Source organism: Haliotis rufescens, unplaced genomic scaffold, assembly GCF_023055435.1.
Source record: "Haliotis rufescens isolate VD_foot unplaced genomic scaffold, xgHalRufe1.0.p SCAF_9, whole genome shotgun sequence".
In the NCBI taxonomy this organism is placed as follows: Eukaryota; Metazoa; Mollusca; class Gastropoda; order Lepetellida; family Haliotidae; genus Haliotis; species Haliotis rufescens.
In genome coordinates this window covers 36,961,101-36,982,814 of record NW_025964383.1, presented here as the reverse complement: position 1 = coordinate 36,982,814, position 21,714 = coordinate 36,961,101, and the positions used below count along the sequence as shown (strand labels likewise).

Below are 21,714 nucleotides of genomic sequence, written 5' to 3'. Positions count from 1 at the left end.
CGAGTCTCCCGACATAGTCCATAAGTCACCTTGTACAACAGCATAGGCTACTGGGGACGGGTTCTAACCCAGAATCCACATGGGTTTATATGAACCGAGTCTCCCGACATAGTCCATTAGTCACCTCGTACAACAGCATAGGCTACTGGGGACGGGTTCTAACCCCGAATCCACATGGGTTTATATGGACCGAGTTTCCCGACATAGTCCATAAGTCACCTTGTACAAACAACATAGGCTACTGGGGACGGGTTCTAACCCGGAATCCACATGGGTTTATATGAACCGAGTCTCCCGACATGGTCCATAAGTCACCTCGTACAACAGCATAGACAGCAGGGGACGGGTTCTAACCCGGAATCCACATGGGTTTATATGAACCGAGTCTCCCGACATGGTCCATAAGTCACCTCGTACAACAGCATAGACAGCAGGGGACGGGTTCTAACCCGGAATCCACATGGGTTTATATGAACCGAGTCTCCCGACATGGTCCATAAGTCACCTCGTACAACAGCATAGACAGCAGGGGACGGGTTCTAACCCGGAATCCACATGGGTTTATATGAACCGAGTCTCCCGACATGGTCCATAAGTCACCTCGTACAACAGCATAGACAGCAGGGGACGGGTTCTAACCCGGAATCCACATGGGTTTATATGAACCGAGTCTCCCGACATGGTCCATAAGTCACCTCGTACAACAGCATAGACAGCAGGGGACGGGTTCTAACCCGGAATCCACATGGGTTTATATGAACCGAGTCTCCGAGTCTCCCGACATAGTCCATAGCCGCCTTGTACAACAGCATAGGCTGCTGGGGACGGGTTCTAACCCCAAATCCAAATTAGGTCTCATGTAGAGTCAATCCTTACAGCACAGACCTGCTCAGTCATGGCCTACCTGTAGTTTAATGGGGCTGCTGGTTTCGTACATGAGGAAGGTCCCAAGGCCCATGTAGTTAAACATCCTGAAAAACAACATTGTTTGTGAAACATACTTGTAACATGTTTCCTTATGTAGTTTAGGTGTGATATGGCAGTTATACCCTAGATATATACAGGATAACATAAGATAAAGGAAAATAAGAATTTTATGATCCCAAGGGAAATTCATATTGCACAGTTGATTAGTATTAAAATATAGAATTTGTTTATTTGTTTCGCCGCACTCTGCAATATTCCAGCTATATGACGGCGGTCTGTAAATAATCAAGTCTGGACCAGACAATCCAGTGATTAATATCATGACAATTGGGGTCGATGACATGCATCAACCAAGTCAGCGCGTGTGATCATAACCGGCAGATTCTTGCATGGCAAAGGTAGACAACTTTGCTGAGCATGACCCGGCACTTCAGATAACATGTTTGCCGTCTCAACAAGCAACCATGTGAAGTAAGGAGTCAGTTAACATGGCAGTTGCTGTTCGTTTGTTTTATGCTGCAGTCAACAATATTCATGCTATGTCGTGGTGACCTGTAAATAACCATGCCTTGGACAAACCAGTGGTTGAGATTATGAGCAACAGACCATGCCATTAGGATACGATGTTTTAACATGTTTATGTCTGGTTTCTGGAATAAAACAGCCCTGCTGTAATTTTTGCATTTATATTTTTGGAGTCAGAGTACCAAGGACCTTGTCTGACCCAGGTCCGCAGATTACGGGGCAGTCAATGAAATAAGTAAAGCATCCCATACTGACCTGCCGTCAAAGGTGTTGAAGTGGGGATCATTGATGGAGGAGCAGATGGCCGACTTCACATCACGGTCCTGCACCATGATCTACAACAATACACGTCAACCTCAGCTTTAAGTCCATCATCAGACGCTCAACATGATGACATCATGATAGATCTGCATTGGCAACCTGTACTGTCATTTTGACATTTGGAGGGCACAGAAAAAAGTCAACAACCTTGACCTTGAGGTTCAAGTAAGATGAAACATCAAGGTCAAGGTTAGCAACTATTTTACGCACAGGCAGGTAGAGAAGAATTTACTTTCAATGTTTCATCTGTTTGAACACCCATGCACATCTCTACTGTAAGACTGGTGAGGTGTGGTGGGGTGAAATAGGCTTTAAAGTCACATCCAAGATTAATGCACTTATATAGATATGTGTGTGTGCGTGTGTGTGTGTTTGAGTGAGTGTGTGTGTTTGTGTGTATATTTGTGTGTGTGTGTTTGTGTCTCTGTGTGTGTTTTTTTATGTGTGTGTTTTTTTTGTGTGTGTGTGTGTGTTTTGTGTGTGTGTGTGTGTGTGTGTGTGTGTTGTGTGTGTGTGTGTGTTTTGTGTGTGTGTGTGTGTGTGTGTTTTGTGTGTGTGTTTTGTGTGTGTGTGTGTTTTGTGTGTGTGTGTGTGTGTGTGTGTGTGTGTGTGTGTGTGTGTGTGTGTGTGTGTGTGTGTGTGTGTGTGTGTGTGTGTTTTGTGTGTGTGTGTGTACGATGCAGTTTAACACAAAAAACCCACTCAGACACAGTATACCCCAAGCCGACCAGTGCTTGTTTTAGCCCCTTAAAGACGAGTGCCAGACTGGGTAACAACAAGTACCATCTTTTCACATCTTTTTGTATGTCTTGGCCAGTAATCGAACCCCGGACCTTCCACTCTCAAGGCAGACATTCTACCACGGTGGCGGTTTGTAAGAATGGGTTTCACTTTCGTGAATACAGAGTTGGTTTGATAAAAAACATGATCACCATAATAACCATATTGGAATAAAACCTGGTCTTTGGTGTGATGAGCAAGAACCTTAACCACAAAGCTACTACCTCTTTTCCTGATTGTTATTGAAGGGGGTCTATAGTGTTGCTTACATTGAACGTAGCCAGCGTCTGAGTTGCTGTGAGAGATGGTGTCGCTCCAGCCCATTTCTCCATGGTAACGGTTGCAGTGAGCTGCCGGTAGCCATCAATGCGGTTGTCAAGCACTGGCGATATCTCAAAGCTCTTCTCATCATTGTTGGAGTCATCGATGACAATCTGACATTTATCAGACACAACTTGTTGGATTTCAACATCATCTGGGCACCTGAAATGCAGTAGCCATGGCAACAAATTAGTTGTGTAAAAGTTACATAACAATAAGTTTTTATTAGGAAAGTAGTATCTCAGTAGAGACTGTATGGCACTCAAGATGAACGTTCAAAGGATCATAACAAAAATAACAGCTCATACAGCTTCAAATATCGTAAAATGATTTCTATCCCAAAATTTATATTTAACTAAGTTTTTCAGTGAATGCTAAATTAAGTTTATTAATTATTGTAATTTGTATGCTGTGTTACGCAGAAGTCAGACTTCTTATTAAGGAGCTTATTTCGGCAAATGTAACACAAATATTAAAAAAACAACTCAAATCAGTTGTTTGAATGACTTGCAATATACTGCTGAACACTAGAAACATCTTCATCAGACAACTGAACCCATGAGCCTGAACTATCCATACAGCCGATAACATCAGAGTTGAGGTTGAAGTGACGGTCCATGTATCGATGTGGCACACATATGAAATACATAGAGCTTGAGGTCCATGTGCACCGTGTCCTCCACCGTAGGACTTGAATTCTTCCCACAACGTGTGTTCAAGCCGTTTCCTAAATTTATCTCATGTGCCACATTCTCACCTTGGAACAGTGCTGGCGTCAATGTCAAATTGGATCTTGAGTCTGATTTCACCCCCACTTGCCCCGAAGGCTGCTGTAAAGTCAAGGTCCTGCAGAGTCAACTTGACCGAGGGTCCGCCTTCTGCCAGGTAGATGGTGTTGTCGGGGCTCAAGGAATGCTGGGACACAAGTCAACATCAACACCAGTCTCCATAGTGACATTCACACACAACTTCAACTTACTACTTACCAATTTTGTGATTTGCAAGCAAGTTTTATTTCAAAGACAGTCCTGGCAGGGATTTAACTAGGATGCTACACCAAGTGCCCTTGGCAGGCAAATTGGGAAAAAGACATCATTATTTTGTTATTTTCCAATATTTTGAGGTATTGTAACATTCAGGGCAATAATGTTAAACTAAGCTTAAAGGTTCTTCGTCTTTATAGGTCCTGTTATAAGTGATATACAAGATACCTCAACAAAGCCATAACATTAGATATAACTATATGAACATCCAATATGTTTCAATTCCACTTGAGTGAGCGAGGATGGTTTTACGCCGCTTTTAGCAATATTCCAGCAATATCACGGCGGGGGACACCAGAAATGAGCTTCACACATTGTACCAATGTCGGGAATCGAACCCGGGTCTTCGGCATGATCAGCGAGCGCTTTAACCACCAGGCTACCCGACTGCGCCATTGGCCTCTCAGCCGGTCTAGATGGACCTCTGCTTGCATTTGTATTTAACAGAGGTTGAAGTTAGACTTGCGACAATACATTATTCTGATTACCGTATCGGTAAATGATGGTAATGCAGCCTAAAGAAGAATACATCATTTTTTGCAGTAGTAATACAGATAACATCACTCGTCCTCTTGTAGGTTAAGCCATACACGAGACAGTGGTTTGAAAAAATACTTACTGTGATGACCGGAAAGCGTTCACACGCAGTTGTCATTTTGGCCAGGTTGGTTGTAAATGTGGCCATCAATGCAGTAGAGGAAGTGGGGCATTGTCCTATAGCCTTGCCTAGGCACGCCTGCACTTGCTGGAGTTCACTGGAAACACACAAGGAAAGATTCAGTTTGTGTCCATGATTCAGCAGGTGTGTGTGTGTGCGTGTGTGCGTGTGCGTGTGTGTGCATGTGTGCATGTGTGTGTGCGAGGTCAAGCCAATCTGTCTGTCATTGTGGCTGTGTGTACTTATTCATATTGAAAGTGCTACAACACTGAGATACCACACAGAAATAACATGGATACCCCACCAGTGATGGTAACAAGGAATACCATCTTTTAATGTCTTTTGTATGATACGTCTGATCTTGAACCACTCCCCACACTTCAGTGTTGGGCACTCTATTACTGGTTGTCTGGCTGACAATTAATCCACTACACCACGGAGGCGGGCTCCGGGTAGGACTTTCTATCACTAGGTCACAGAGTCGGTCCGGCTAACACTTAATCCACTACACTACAGAGACGGTCTCCGGGTAGGGCTCTCTTTCACTAGGTCACAGAGGTGGTCCGGCTAACAGTTAATCCACTACACCATAGAGACGGTGTCCAGGTAGGGCTTTCTATCACTAGGTCACAGAGATGGTCCGGCTAACAGTTAATCCACTACACCACGGAGGCGGGCTCCGGGTAGGACTTTCTATCACTAGGTCACAGAGTCGGTCCGGCTAACACTTAATCCACTACACTACAGAGACGGTCTCCGGGTAGGGCTCTCTTTCACTAGGTCACAGAGGTGGTCCGGCTAACACTTAATCCACTACACTACAGAGACAGTCTCCAGGTAGGGCTCTCTATCACTAGGTCACAGAAGTGGTCTGGCTTACACTTAATCCACTACACCACAGAGACGGTCTCCATGTAGGGCTCTCTATCACTAGGTCACATAGGTGGTCTGGCTAACACTTAATCCACTACACCACAGAGACGGTCTCCAGGTAGGGCTCTCTATCACTAGGTCACAGAGATGGTCCTGCTAACACTTAATCCACTACACCACAGAGACTGTCTCTGTGGGTGACAATAAACAGTAAACTCACGGGCATGTTGTGGAAGCAGTAAGTCCGCCGAGGCAGGTGTTTCCATCAGTCGTTGCCTGCTGACACGTGACGGTGGTCTGGCACTTGGCGGTGTAGCTCTCCTGCAAGTACAGCACCAGGGAGGAGAGGGTGTCGTTCACGCCGCAGCTGTCCAGGCCAGCAGTGGACACTCGGCTTAGCATCACTGCAACTTCACTGAAGGCAGAAACATTTCACATTCACATCTGCAGAACAATCAAGATTTGAGTGAAGTGATAGCAACATGTTATTTGTTTGTTGTTTACTGTTCCAGATATATGATGGCGTCCCGTATGTAAATCAAGTTAAAGTAATCCAGTGATTAGCAATGATCCATGCTGTTGGGGTACATTGATATGCTTTTTGCCAGGTCACCGAGACTGATCCATTAAATCACCTCCAGGGCCCCGTTCCACAAAGCGATCTTAGCGCTATGATGATTGTAAGCCTATGTTAAAGTATGCGACTTACGATCACCTTAGCGCTAAGATTGCTTTGAGGAATGGGGACCAGGGCCCGCTTGCACAAAGCGATCTTAGCGCTAAGATGATCGTAACTCCCATACTTCAACATAGGCTTATGATAGTCTTAGCGCTTAGATTGCTTTGAGCAAGTGGGCCCAGAATAAGTTGTTGGGGATGTTGTAAGATGATCGTAACACCCACTGGGGACCAGTTCCAACCTGGAACTGTCAGAAGAATGATGGCTTCATTGTCATAGCAATATCTCTGTGTTCTAATGTTAACTGAAGTCAGACATGATTAGTGAGAGAGTGAGGGTGAGGTGAAATGGTGTTTTATGTCACGTCCAAAATTTCTTTGATAAGCATTCACAAGTTGGAGTACTAAGATTTATGGATGAACAACTTCTTTATAACAGTTAAGAAAAACATTTAGGTGAAGGTTCTAACACCATCCAAAATTACTGCACTTATTTAGAGATGCATGCATGCATGCACATGTGTGTGTGTGTGTGTGTGTGTGTGTGTGTGTGTGTGTGTGTGTGTAGTCCGGACTGATGCCGATTTATAGTGCTAGCCAACTGAGATGCCATGCAGCAGTTTAACATGAATACCCCACTCAGACACTGACTCTGAGCTGACCAATCTGTTCATCCCTTCATGACGAGCACCTGGCAGGGTAACAACAAGTACCATCTCTTAATGTCTTTTGGTATGATGTGGCCAGGGTACGATGTGACCTTCCGCTCTCCGCTCGGACGTCCTACCATAAGAGGCACCCCGAGGGACAAAGATGGGCAAGTGTCGCTATTGTGATGACGCCACATCCAGAAGGGGAACGCCAAATAAAATCAGAGCTTTCCCGACTGCTTCGCTAGCTCCCCATGTGGTGAGTCTCATGAGCGTATATCAGAGTGCTTTGGTTTAGTGGACATGACTTATGTGCTTCAGGTCACACAATGTCACCACCAGGGTATGCGGGAGCTGTTCTGGAATGCCAACAGTGCCGGTTACTTTGGACGGTTTACACTCAAGAACCATATTTGCCGTATTATACGATGGAGACGGACCTGCAGAAGGCACAATATCATACAGGCACTACTTAGTGACTACGGTGTTGACGGACCTGCAGAAGGCACAATATCATACGTGCACTACTTAGTGACTACGGTGTGGACGGACATGCAGAAGGCACAATATCATACAGGCACTACTTAGTGACTACGGTGTTGACGGACCTGCAGAAGGCACAATATCATACGTGCACTACTTAGTGACTACGGTGTTGACGGACCTGCAGAAGGCACAATATCATACAGGCACTACTTAGTGACTACGGTGTTGACGGACCTGCAGAAGGCACAATATCATACAGGCACTACTTAGTGACTACGGTGTTGACGGACCTGCAGAAGGCACAATATCATACAGGCACTACTTAGTGACTACGGTGTTGACGGACCTGCAGAAGGCACAATATCATACAGGCACTACTTAGTGACTACGGTGTTGACGGACCTGCAGATGGCACAATATCATACGGGCACTACTTAGTGACTACGGTGTTGACGGACCTGCAGAAGGCACAATATCATACAGGCACTACTTAGTGACTACGGTGTTGACGGACCTGCAGAAGGCACAATATCATACAGGCACTACTTAGTGACTACGGTGTTGACGGACCTGCAGAAGGCACAATATCATACAGGCACTACTTAGTGACTACGGTGTTGACGGACCTGCAGATGGCACAATATCATACGTGCACTACTTAGTGACTACGGTGTGGACGGACCTGCAGAAGGCACAATATCATACAGGCACTACTTAGTGACTACGGTGTTGACGGACCTGCAGAAGGCACAATATCATACGTGCACTACTTAGTGACTACGGTGTTGACGGACCTGCAGAAGGCACAATATCATACAGGCACTACTTAGTGACTACGGTGTGGACGGACCTGCAGAAGGCACAATATCATACGTGCACTACTTAGTGACTACGGTGTGGACGGACCTGCAGATGGCACAATATCATACAGGCACTACTTAGTGACTACGGTGTGGACGGACCTGCAGAAGGCACAATATCATACAGGCACTACTTAGTGACTACGGTGTTGACGGACCTGCAGAAGGCACAATATCATACAGGCACTACTTAGTGACTACGGTGTGGACGGACCTGCAGAAGGCACAATATCATACAGGCACTACTTAGTGACTACGGTGTTGACGGACCTGCAGAAGGCACAATATCATACAGGCACTACTTAGTGACTACGGTGTTGACGGACCTGCAGAAGGCACAATATCATACAGGCACTACTTAGTGACTACGGTGTTGACGGACCTGCAGATGGCACAATATCATACGTGCACTACTTAGTGACTACGGTGTGGACGGACCTGCAGAAGGCACAATATCATACAGGCACTACTTAGTGACTACGGTGTTGACGGACCTGCAGAAGGCACAATATCATACGTGCACTACTTAGTGACTACGGTGTTGACGGACCTGCAGAAGGCACAATATCATACAGGCACTACTTAGTGACTACGGTGTGGACGGACCTGCAGAAGGCACAATATCATACGTGCACTACTTAGTGACTATGGTGTGGACGGACCTGCAGAAGGCACAATATCATACAGGCACTACTTAGTGACTACGGTGTTGACGGACCTGCAGAAGGCACAATATCATACAGGCACTACTTAGTGACTACGGTGTTGACGGACCTGCAGAAGGCACAATATCATACAGGCACTACTTAGTGACTACGGTGTTGACGGACCTGCAGAAGGCACAATATCATACAGGCACTACTTAGTGACTACGGTGTTGACGGACCTGCAGAAGGCACAATATCATACAGGCACTACTTAGTGACTACGGTGTTGACGGACCTGCAGATGGCACAATATCATACAGGCACTACTTAGTGACTACGGTGTGGACGGACCTGCAGAAGGCACAATATCATACAGGCACTACTTAGTGACTACGGTGTGGACGGACCTGCAGAAGGCACAATATCATACAGGCACTACTTAGTGACTACGGTGTGGACGGACCTGCAGAAGGCACAATATCATACAGGCACTACTTAGTGACTACGGTGTTGACGGACCTGCAGAAGGCACAATATCATACAGGCACTACTTAGTGACTACGGTGTGGACAGACCTGCAGAAGGCACAATATCATACAGGCACTACTTAGTGACTACGGTGTGGACGGACCTGCAGAAGGCACAATATCATACAGGCACTACTTAGTGACTACGGTGTGGACGGACCTGCAGAAGGCACAATATCATACAGGCACTACTTAGTGACTACGGTGTGGACGGACCTGCAGAAGGCACAATATCATACGTGCACTACTTAGTGACTACGGTGTGGACGGACCTGCAGAAGGCACAATATCATACGTGCACTACTTAGTGACTACGGTGTGGACGGACCTGCAGAAGGCACAATATCATACAGGCACTACTTAGTGACTACGGTGTGGACGGACCTGCAGAAGGCACAATATCATACGTGCACTACTTAGTGACTACGGTGTTGACGGACCTGCAGAAGGCACAATATCATACAGGCACTACTTAGTGACTACGGTGTTGACGGACCTGCAGAAGGCACAATATCATACAGGCACTACTTAGTGACTACGGTGTTGACGGACCTGCAGAAGGCACAATATCATACGTGCACTACTTAGTGACTACGGTGTGGACGGACCTGCAGAAGGCACAATATCATACAGGCACTACTTAGTGACTACGGTGTGGACGGACCTGCAGAAGGCACAATATCATACAGGCACTACTTAGTGACTACGGTGTTGACGGACCTGCAGAAGGCACAATATCATACGTGCACTACTTAGTGACTACGGTGTGGACGGACCTGCAGAAGGCACAATATCATACAGGCACTACTTAGTGACTACGGTGTTGACGGACCTGCAGATGGCACAATATCATACGGGCACTACTTAGTGACTACGGTGTTGACGGACCTGCAGAAGGCACAATATCATACGTGCACTACTTAGTGACTACGGTGTTGACGGACCTGCAGAAGGCACAATATCATACAGGCACTACTTAGTGACTACGGTGTTGACGGACCTGCAGAAGGCACAATATCATACAGGCACTACTTAGTGACTATGGTGTTGACGGACCTGCAGATGGCACAATATCATACGGGCACTACTTAGTGACTACGGTGTTGACGGACCTGCAGAAGGCACAATATCATACAGGCACTACTTAATGACTACGGTGTTGACGGACCTGCAGAAGGCACAATATCATACAGGCACTACTTAGTGACTACGGTGTTGACGGACCTGCAGAAGGCACAATATCATACAGGCACTACTTAGTGACTACGGTGTTGACGGACCTGCAGAAGGCACAATATCATACAGGCACTACTTAGTGACTACGGTGTTGACGGACCTGCAGAAGGCACAATATCATACATGCACTACTTAGTGACTATGGTGTTGACGGACCTGCAGATGGCACAATATCATACGGGCACTACTTAGTGACTACGGTGTTGACGGACCTGCAGAAGGCACAATATCATACAGGCACTACTTAGTGACTACGGTGTTGACGGACCTGCAGATGGCACAATATCATACAGGCACTACTTAGTGACTACGGTGTGGACGGACCTGCAGAAGGCACAATATCATACAGGCACTACTTAGTGACTACGGTGTGGACGGACCTGCAGAAGGCACAATATCATACGTGCACTACTTAGTGACTACGGTGTGGACGGACCTGCAGAAGGCACAATATCATACAGGCACTACTTAGTGACTACGGTGTTGACGGACCTGCAGAAGGCACAATATCATACAGGCACTACTTAGTGACTACGGTGTGGACAGACCTGCAGAAGGCACAATATCATACAGGCACTACTTAGTGACTACGGTGTGGACGGACCTGCAGAAGGCACAATATCATACAGGCACTACTTAGTGACTACGGTGTGGACGGACCTGCAGAAGGCACAATATCATACGTGCACTACTTAGTGACTACGGTGTTGACGGACCTGCAGAAGGCACAATATCATACGTGCACTACTTAGTGACTACGGTGTGGACGGACCTGCAGAAGGCACAATATCATACGTGCACTACTTAGTGACTACGGTGTGGACGGACCTGCAGAAGGCACAATATCATACGTGCACTACTTAGTGACTACGGTGTGGACGGACCTGCAGAAGGCACAATATCATACAGGCACTACTTAGTGACTACGGTGTGGACGGACCTGCAGAAGGCACAATATCATACGTGCACTACTTAGTGACTACGGTGTTGACGGACCTGCAGAAGGCACAATATCATACGTGCACTACTTAGTGACTACGGTGTTGACGGACCTGCAGAAGGCACAATATCATACAGGCACTACTTAGTGACTACGGTGTTGACGGACCTGCAGAAGGCACAATATCATACAGGCACTACTTAGTGACTACGGTGTGGACGGACCTGCAGAAGGCACAATATCATACAGGCACTACTTAGTGACTACGGTGTGGACGGACCTGCAGAAGGCACAATATCATACAGGCACTACTTAGTGACTACGGTGTTGACGGACCTGCAGAAGGCACAATATCATACGTGCACTACTTAGTGACTACGGTGTTGACGGACCTGCAGAAGGCACAATATCATACAGGCACTACTTAGTGACTACGGTGTTGACGGACCTGCAGATGGCACAATATCATACGGGCACTACTTAGTGACTACGGTGTTGACGGACCTGCAGAAGGCACAATATCATACGTGCACTACTTAGTGACTACGGTGTTGACGGACCTGCAGAAGGCACAATATCATACGTGCACTACTTAGTGACTACGGTGTGGACGGACCTGCAGAAGGCACAATATCATACAGGCACTACTTAGTGACTACGGTGTGGACGGACCTGCAGAAGGCACAATATCATACGTGCACTACTTAGTGACTACGGTGTTGACGGACCTGCAGAAGGCACAATATCATACGTGCACTACTTAGTGACTACGGTGTTGACGGACCTGCAGAAGGCACAATATCATACAGGCACTACTTAGTGACTACGGTGTTGACGGACCTGCAGAAGGCACAATATCATACAGGCACTACTTAGTGACTACGGTGTGGACGGACCTGCAGAAGGCACAATATCATACAGGCACTACTTAGTGACTACGGTGTGGATGGACCTGCAGAAGGCACAATATCATACAGGCACTACTTAGTGACTACGGTGTTGACGGACCTGCAGAAGGCACAATATCATACGTGCACTACTTAGTGACTACGGTGTGGACGGACCTGCAGAAGGCACAATATCATACAGGCACTACTTAGTGACTACGGTGTTGACGGACCTGCAGATGGCACAATATCATACGGGCACTACTTAGTGACTACGGTGTTGACGGACCTGCAGAAGGCACAATATCATACGTGCACTACTTAGTGACTACGGTGTTGACGGACCTGCAGAAGGCACAATATCATACGTGCACTACTTAGTGACTACGGTGTTGACGGACCTGCAGAAGGCACAATATCATACAGGCACTACTTAGTGACTACGGTGTTGACGGACCTGCAGAAGGCACAATATCATACAGGCACTACTTAGTGACTACGGTGTTGACGGACCTGCAGAAGGCACAATATCATACAGGCACTACTTAGTGACTACGGTGTTGACGGACCTGCAGAAGGCACAATATCATACAGGCACTACTTAGTGACTACGGTGTTGACGGACCTGCAGAAGGCACAATATCATACAGGCACTACTTAGTGACTACGGTGTTGACGGACCTGCAGAAGGCACAATATCATACATGCACTACTTAGTGACTACGGTGTTGACGGACCTGCAGAAGGCACAATATCATACAGGCACTACTTAGTGACTACGGTGTTGACGGACCTGCAGAAGGCACAATATCATACAGGCACTACTTAGTGACTACGGTGTTGACGGACCTGCAGATGGCACAATATCATACGTGCACTACTTAGTGACTACGGTGTGGACGGACCTGCAGAAGGCACAATATCATACAGGCACTACTTAGTGACTACGGTGTTGACGGACCTGCAGAAGGCACAATATCATACGTGCACTACTTAGTGACTACGGTGTTGACGGACCTGCAGAAGGCACAATATCATACAGGCACTACTTAGTGACTACGGTGTTGACGGACCTGCAGAAGGCACAATATCATACGTGCACTACTTAGTGACTACGGTGTGGACGGACCTGCAGATGGCACAATATCATACAGGCACTACTTAGTGACTACGGTGTGGACGGACCTGCAGAAGGCACAATATCATACAGGCACTACTTAGTGACTACGGTGTGGACGGACCTGCAGAAGGCACAATATCATACAGGCACTACTTAGTGACTACGGTGTGGACGGACCTGCAGAAGGCACAATATCATACAGGCACTACTTAGTGACTACGGTGTTGACGGACCTGCAGAAGGCACAATATCATACAGGCACTACTTAGTGACTACGGTGTTGACGGACCTGCAGAAGGCACAATATCATACAGGCACTACTTAGTGACTACGGTGTTGACGGACCTGCAGAAGGCACAATATCATACAGGCACTACTTAGTGACTACGGTGTTGACGGACCTGCAGATGGCACAATATCATACAGGCACTACTTAGTGACTACGGTGTGGACGGACCTGCAGAAGGCACAATATCATACAGGCACTACTTAGTGACTACGGTGTGGACGGACCTGCAGAAGGCACAATATCATACAGGCACTACTTAGTGACTACGGTGTGGACGGACCTGCAGAAGGCACAATATCATACAGGCACTACTTAGTGACTACGGTGTGGACGGACCTGCAGAAGGCACAATATCATACAGGCACTACTTAGTGACTACGGTGTTGACGGACCTGCAGAAGGCACAATATCATACAGGCACTACTTAGTGACTACGGTGTTGACGGACCTGCAGAAGGCACAATATCATACAGGCACTACTTAGTGACTACGGTGTTGACGGACCTGCAGAAGGCACAATATCATACAGGCACTACTTAGTGACTACGGTGTTGACGGACCTGCAGAAGGCACAATATCATACAGGCACTACTTAGTGACTACGGTGTGGACGGACCTGCAGATGGCACAATATCATACAGGCACTACTTAGTGACTACGGTGTGGACGGACCTGCAGAAGGCACAATATCATACAGGCACTACTTAGTGACTACGGTGTGGACGGACCTGCAGAAGGCACAATATCATACAGGCACTACTTAGTGACTACGGTGTGGACGGACCTGCAGAAGGCACAATATCATACAGGCACTACTTAGTGACTACGGTGTTGACGGACCTGCAGAAGGCACAATATCATACAGGCACTACTTAGTGACTATGGTGTGGACAGACCTGCAGAAGGCACAATATCATACAGGCACTACTTAGTGACTACGGTGTTGACGGACCTGCAGAAGGCACAATATCATACGTGCACTACTTAGTGACTACGGTGTGGACGGACCTGCAGAAGGCACAATATCATACAGGCACTACTTAGTGACTACGGTGTGGACGGACCTGCAGAAGGCACAATATCATACAGGCACTACTTAGTGACTACGGTGTTGACGGACCTGCAGAAGGCACAATATCATACGTGCACTACTTAGTGACTACGGTGTTGACGGACCTGCAGAAGGCACAATATCATACAGGCACTACTTAGTGACTACGGTGTTGACGGACCTGCAGATGGCACAATATCATACGGGCACTACTTAGTGACTACGGTGTTGACGGACCTGCAGAAGGCACAATATCATACGTGCACTACTTAGTGACTACGGTGTTGATGGACCTGCAGAAGGCACAATATCATACAGGCACTACTTAGTGACTACGGTGTTGACGGACCTGCAGAAGGCACAATATCATACAGGCACTACTTAGTGACTACGGTGTTGACGGACCTGCAGAAGGCACAATATCATACAGGCACTACTTAGTGACTACGGTGTTGACGGACCTGCAGATGGCACAATATCATACGTGCACTACTTAGTGACTACGGTGTGGACGGACCTGCAGAAGGCACAATATCATACAGGCACTACTTAGTGACTACGGTGTTGACGGACCTGCAGAAGGCACAATATCATACGTGCACTACTTAGTGACTACGGTGTTGACGGACCTGCAGAAGGCACAATATCATACAGGCACTACTTAGTGACTACGGTGTGGACGGACCTGCAGAAGGCACAATATCATACGTGCACTACTTAGTGACTACGGTGTGGACGGACCTGCAGAAGGCACAATATCATACAGGCACTACTTAGTGACTACGGTGTGGACGGACCTGCAGAAGGCACAATATCATACAGGCACTACTTAGTGACTACGGTGTTGACGGACCTGCAGAAGGCACAATATCATACAGGCACTACTTAGTGACTACGGTGTGGACAGACCTGCAGAAGGCACAATATCATACAGGCACTACTTAGTGACTACGGTGTTGACGGACCTGCAGAAGGCACAATATCATACGTGCACTACTTAGTGACTACGGTGTGGACGGACCTGCAGAAGGCACAATATCATACAGGCACTACTTAGTGACTACGGTGTGGACGGACCTGCAGAAGGCACAATATCATACAGGCACTACTTAGTGACTACGGTGTTGACGGACCTGCAGAAGGCACAATATCATACGTGCACTACTTAGTGACTACGGTGTTGACGGACCTGCAGAAGGCACAATATCATACAGGCACTACTTAGTGACTACGGTGTTGACGGACCTGCAGATGGCACAATATCATACGGGCACTACTTAGTGACTACGGTGTTGACGGACCTGCAGAAGGCACAATATCATACGTGCACTACTTAGTGACTACGGTGTTGATGGACCTGCAGAAGGCACAATATCATACAGGCACTACTTAGTGACTACGGTGTTGACGGACCTGCAGAAGGCACAATATCATACAGGCACTACTTAGTGACTACGGTGTTGACGGACCTGCAGAAGGCACAATATCATACAGGCACTACTTAGTGACTACGGTGTTGACGGACCTGCAGATGGCACAATATCATACGTGCACTACTTAGTGACTACGGTGTGGACGGACCTGCAGAAGGCACAATATCATACAGGCACTACTTAGTGACTACGGTGTTGACGGACCTGCAGAAGGCACAATATCATACGTGCACTACTTAGTGACTACGGTGTTGACGGACCTGCAGAAGGCACAATATCATACAGGCACTACTTAGTGACTACGGTGTGGACGGACCTGCAGAAGGCACAATATCATACGTGCACTACTTAGTGACTACGGTGTGGACGGACCTGCAGAAGGCACAATATCATACAGGCACTACTTAGTGACTACGGTGTTGACGGACCTGCAGAAGGCACAATATCATACAGGCACTACTTAGTGACTACGGTGTTGACGGACCTGCAGAAGGCACAATATCATACAGGCACTACTTAGTGACTACGGTGTTGACGGACCTGCAGAAGGCACAATATCATACAGGCACTACTTAGTGACTACGGTGTTGACGGACCTGCAGAAGGCACAATATCATACAGGCACTACTTAGTGACTACGGTGTTGACGGACCTGCAGATGGCACAATATCATACAGGCACTACTTAGTGACTACGGTGTGGACGGACCTGCAGAAGGCACAATATCATACAGGCACTACTTAGTGACTACGGTGTGGACGGACCTGCAGAAGGCACAATATCATACAGGCACTACTTAGTGACTACGGTGTGGACGGACCTGCAGAAGGCACAATATCATACAGGCACTACTTAGTGACTACGGTGTTGACGGACCTGCAGAAGGCACAATATCATACAGGCACTACTTAGTGACTACGGTGTGGACAGACCTGCAGAAGGCACAATATCATACAGGCACTACTTAGTGACTACGGTGTTGACGGACCTGCAGAAGGCACAATATCATACGTGCACTACTTAGTGACTACGGTGTGGACGGACCTGCAGAAGGCACAATATCATACAGGCACTACTTAGTGACTACGGTGTGGACGGACCTGCAGAAGGCACAATATCATACAGGCACTACTTAGTGACTACGGTGTTGACGGACCTGCAGAAGGCACAATATCATACGTGCACTACTTAGTGACTACGGTGTTGACGGACCTGCAGAAGGCACAATATCATACAGGCACTACTTAGTGACTACGGTGTTGACGGACCTGCAGATGGCACAATATCATACGGGCACTACTTAGTGACTACGGTGTTGACGGACCTGCAGAAGGCACAATATCATACGTGCACTACTTAGTGACTACGGTGTTGATGGACCTGCAGAAGGCACAATATCATACAGGCACTACTTAGTGACTACGGTGTTGACGGACCTGCAGAAGGCACAATATCATACAGGCACTACTTAGTGACTATGGTGTTGACGGACCTGCAGATGGCACAATATCATACGGGCACTACTTAGTGACTACGGTGTTGACGGACCTGCAGAAGGCACAATATCATACAGGCACTACTTAATGACTACGGTGTTGACGGACCTGCAGAAGGCACAATATCATACAGGCACTACTTAGTGACTACGGTGTTGACGGACCTGCAGAAGGCACAATATCATACAGGCACTACTTAGTGACTACGGTGTTGACGGACCTGCAGAAGGCACAATATCATACAGGCACTACTTAGTGACTACGGTGTTGACGGACCTGCAGAAGGCACAATATCATACATGCACTACTTAGTGACTATGGTGTTGACGGACCTGCAGATGGCACAATATCATACGGGCACTACTTAGTGACTACGGTGTTGACGGACCTGCAGAAGGCACAATATCATACAGGCACTACTTAGTGACTACGGTGTTGACGGACCTGCAGATGGCACAATATCATACAGGCACTACTTAGTGACTACGGTGTGGACGGACCTGCAGAAGGCACAATATCATACAGGCACTACTTAGTGACTACGGTGTGGACGGACCTGCAGAAGGCACAATATCATACGTGCACTACTTAGTGACTACGGTGTGGACGGACCTGCAGAAGGCACAATATCATACAGGCACTACTTAGTGACTACGGTGTTGACGGACCTGCAGAAGGCACAATATCATACAGGCACTACTTAGTGACTACGGTGTGGACAGACCTGCAGAAGGCACAATATCATACAGGCACTACTTAGTGACTACGGTGTGGACGGACCTGCAGAAGGCACAATATCATACAGGCACTACTTAGTGACTACGGTGTGGACGGACCTGCAGAAGGCACAATATCATACGTGCACTACTTAGTGACTACGGTGTTGACGGACCTGCAGAAGGCACAATATCATACGTGCACTACTTAGTGACTACGGTGTGGACGGACCTGCAGAAGGCACAATATCATACGTGCACTACTTAGTGACTACGGTGTGGACGGACCTGCAGAAGGCACAATATCATACGTGCACTACTTAGTGACTACGGTGTGGACGGACCTGCAGAAGGCACAATATCATACGGGCACTACTTAGTGACTACGGTGTGGACGGACCTGCAGAAGGCACAATATCATACGTGCACTACTTAGTGACTACGGTGTTGACGGACCTGCAGAAGGCACAATATCATACGTGCACTACTTAGTGACTACGGTGTTGACGGACCTGCAGAAGGCACAATATCATACAGGCACTACTTAGTGACTACGGTGTTGACGGACCTGCAGAAGGCACAATATCATACAGGCACTACTTAGTGACTACGGTGTGGACGGACCTGCAGAAGGCACAATATCATACGTGCACTACTTAGTGACTACGGTGTGGACGGACCTGCAGAAGGCACAATATCATACAGGCACTACTTAGTGACTACGGTGTTGACGGACCTGCAGAAGGCACAATATCATACAGGCACTACTTAGTGACTACGGTGTGGACGGACCTGCAGAAGGCACAATATCATACAGGCACTACTTAGTGACTACGGTGTTGACGGACCTGCAGAAGGCACAATATCATACAGGCACTACTTAGTGACTACGGTGTTGACGGACCTGCAGAAGGCACAATATCATACAGGCACTACTTAGTGACTACGGTGTTGACGGACCTGCAGATGGCACAATATCATACGTGCACTACTTAGTGACTACGGTGTTGACGGACCTGCAGAAGGCACAATATCATACGTGCACTACTTAGTGACTACGGTGTGGACGGACCTGCAGAAGGCACAATATCATACAGGCACTACTTAGTGACTACGGTGTGGACGGACCTGCAGAAGGCACAACATCATACGTGCACTACTTAGTGACTACGGTGTTGACGGACCTGCAGAAGGCACAATATCATACGTGCACTACTTAGTGACTACGGTGTTGACGGACCTGCAGAAGGCACAATATCATACAGGCACTACTTAGTGACTACGGTGTTGACGGACCTGCAGAAGGCACAACATCATACAGGCACTACTTAGTGACTACGGTGTGGACGGACCTGCAGAAGGCACAATATCATACAGGCACTACTTAGTGACTACGGTGTGGACGGACCTGCAGAAGGCACAATATCATACAGGCACTACTTAGTGACTACGGTGTGGACGGACCTGCAGAAGGCACAATATCATACGTGCACTACTTAGTGACTACGGTGTTGACGGACCTGCAGAAGGCACAATATCATACAGGCACTACTTAGTGACTACGGTGTTGACGGACCTGCAGATGGCACAATATCATACGGGCACTACTTAGTGACTACGGTGTTGACGGACCTGCAGAAGGCACAATATCATACGTGCACTACTTAGTGACTACGGTGTTGACGGACCTGCAGAAGGCACAATATCATACGTGCACTACTTAGTGACTACGGTGTTGACGGACCTGCAGAAGGCACAATATCATACAGGCACTACTTAGTGACTACGGTGTTGACGGACCTGCAGAAGGCACAATATCATACAGGCACTACTTAGTGACTACGGTGTTGACGGACCTGCAGAAGGCACAATATCATACAGGCACTACTTAGTGACTACGGTGTTGACGGACCTGCAGAAGGCACAATATCATACAGGCACTACTTAGTGACTACGGTGTTGACGGACCTGCAGAAGGCACAATATCATACAGGCACTACTTAGTGACTACGGTGTTGACGGACCTGCAGAAGGCACAATATCATACGTGCACTACTTAGTGACTACGGTGTTGACGGACCTGCAGAAGGCACAATATCATACAGGCACTACTTAGTGACTACGGTGTTGACGGACCTGCAGAAGGCACAATATCATACAGGCACTACTTAGTGACTACGGTGTTGACGGACCTGCAGAAGGCTTGCTGTGTGTAGGCGGGGGTTGTGACGAGCTTCACCAGCAGATTCAGGAGGATGCCCACCCGATCTCCCAGGGGACATGTGGGGATGGCGCCTGGAGAAAAACAAAAACAACAATAGTAAACAAATACTTGTATTCTCAAGGCCTTCCTTATTTACTCGATTCATCCTTTTTCTGACAAAACACATATACCGTATTAAGCACAAACCTCTGACAAACCAATCTGGATGTAATCTATATCAATGCACCTGCTATTAGGGCTGGGACGGTAACTCGGGTACTCGGGTCAGGTGGGTACTGATAAATGCATCTGCTATTAGGGCTGGGACGGTACCTCTGGTACTTGGGTCAGGTGGTTACCGATAAATGCACCTGCTATTAGGGCTGGGACGGTAACTGGGGTCAGGTGGTTACTGATAAATGCACCTGCTATTAGGGCTGGGATGGTAACTGGGGTCAGGTGGTTACTGATAAATGCACCTGCTATTAGGGCTGGGACGGTAACTGGGGTCAGGTGGTTACTGATAAATGCACCTGCTATTAGGGCTGGGACGGTAACTCGGGTACTCGGGTCAGGTGGTTACTGATAAATGCACCTGCTATTAGGGCTGGGACGGTAACTCGGGTACTCGGGTCAGGTGGGTACTGATAAATGCACCTACTATTAGATAAAACTTCAGTCAACTTCAGTGTATGCATGACCAGATTGGTTTATAAGTGTATCTAAGTGTATTTTGACAGGAGTTCAGTCAAGCTTTTCCAACCTCCAGAGACCTACAGCAGGTCCTGGGTAGGGTCGGGTAATAGGGTGGTGGGTACCCGGGTAGGGTCGGGTAATAGGGTGGCGGGTACCTGGGTAGGGTCGGGGAATAGGGTGGTGGGTACCCGGGTAGGGTCGGGTAATAGGGTGGTGGGTACCCGGGTAGGGTCGGGTAATAGGATGGTGGGTACCCGGGTAGGGTCGGGTAATAGGGTGGTGGGTACCCGGGTAGGGTCGGGTAATAGGATGGTGGGTACCCGGGAAGTAAATTTGGACTCATCCCAGCCC

The 21,714-nt window shown here is 47.7% G+C and overlaps 1 protein-coding gene across 1 annotated transcript in view; it reads right to left on the bottom strand.

Annotated features, from left to right (window-relative positions):
* Positions 1–21,714, bottom strand: part of LOC124139581 — a 113,737-nt gene that overhangs the window by 16,940 nt on the left and 75,083 nt on the right. Inside the window, exons 49-55 of the mRNA XM_046506757.2 lie at positions 20,657–20,759; positions 5,669–5,863; positions 4,537–4,672; positions 3,632–3,789; positions 2,823–3,036; positions 1,708–1,787; positions 905–971 (exon numbers count right to left, since the gene is read on the bottom strand). Of these exons, the coding sequence (XP_046362713.2) occupies positions 905–971; positions 1,708–1,787; positions 2,823–3,036; positions 3,632–3,789; positions 4,537–4,672; positions 5,669–5,863; positions 20,657–20,759 (953 nt within the window). The remainder of the gene's footprint in view (positions 1–904; positions 972–1,707; positions 1,788–2,822; positions 3,037–3,631; positions 3,790–4,536; positions 4,673–5,668; positions 5,864–20,656; positions 20,760–21,714) is intronic.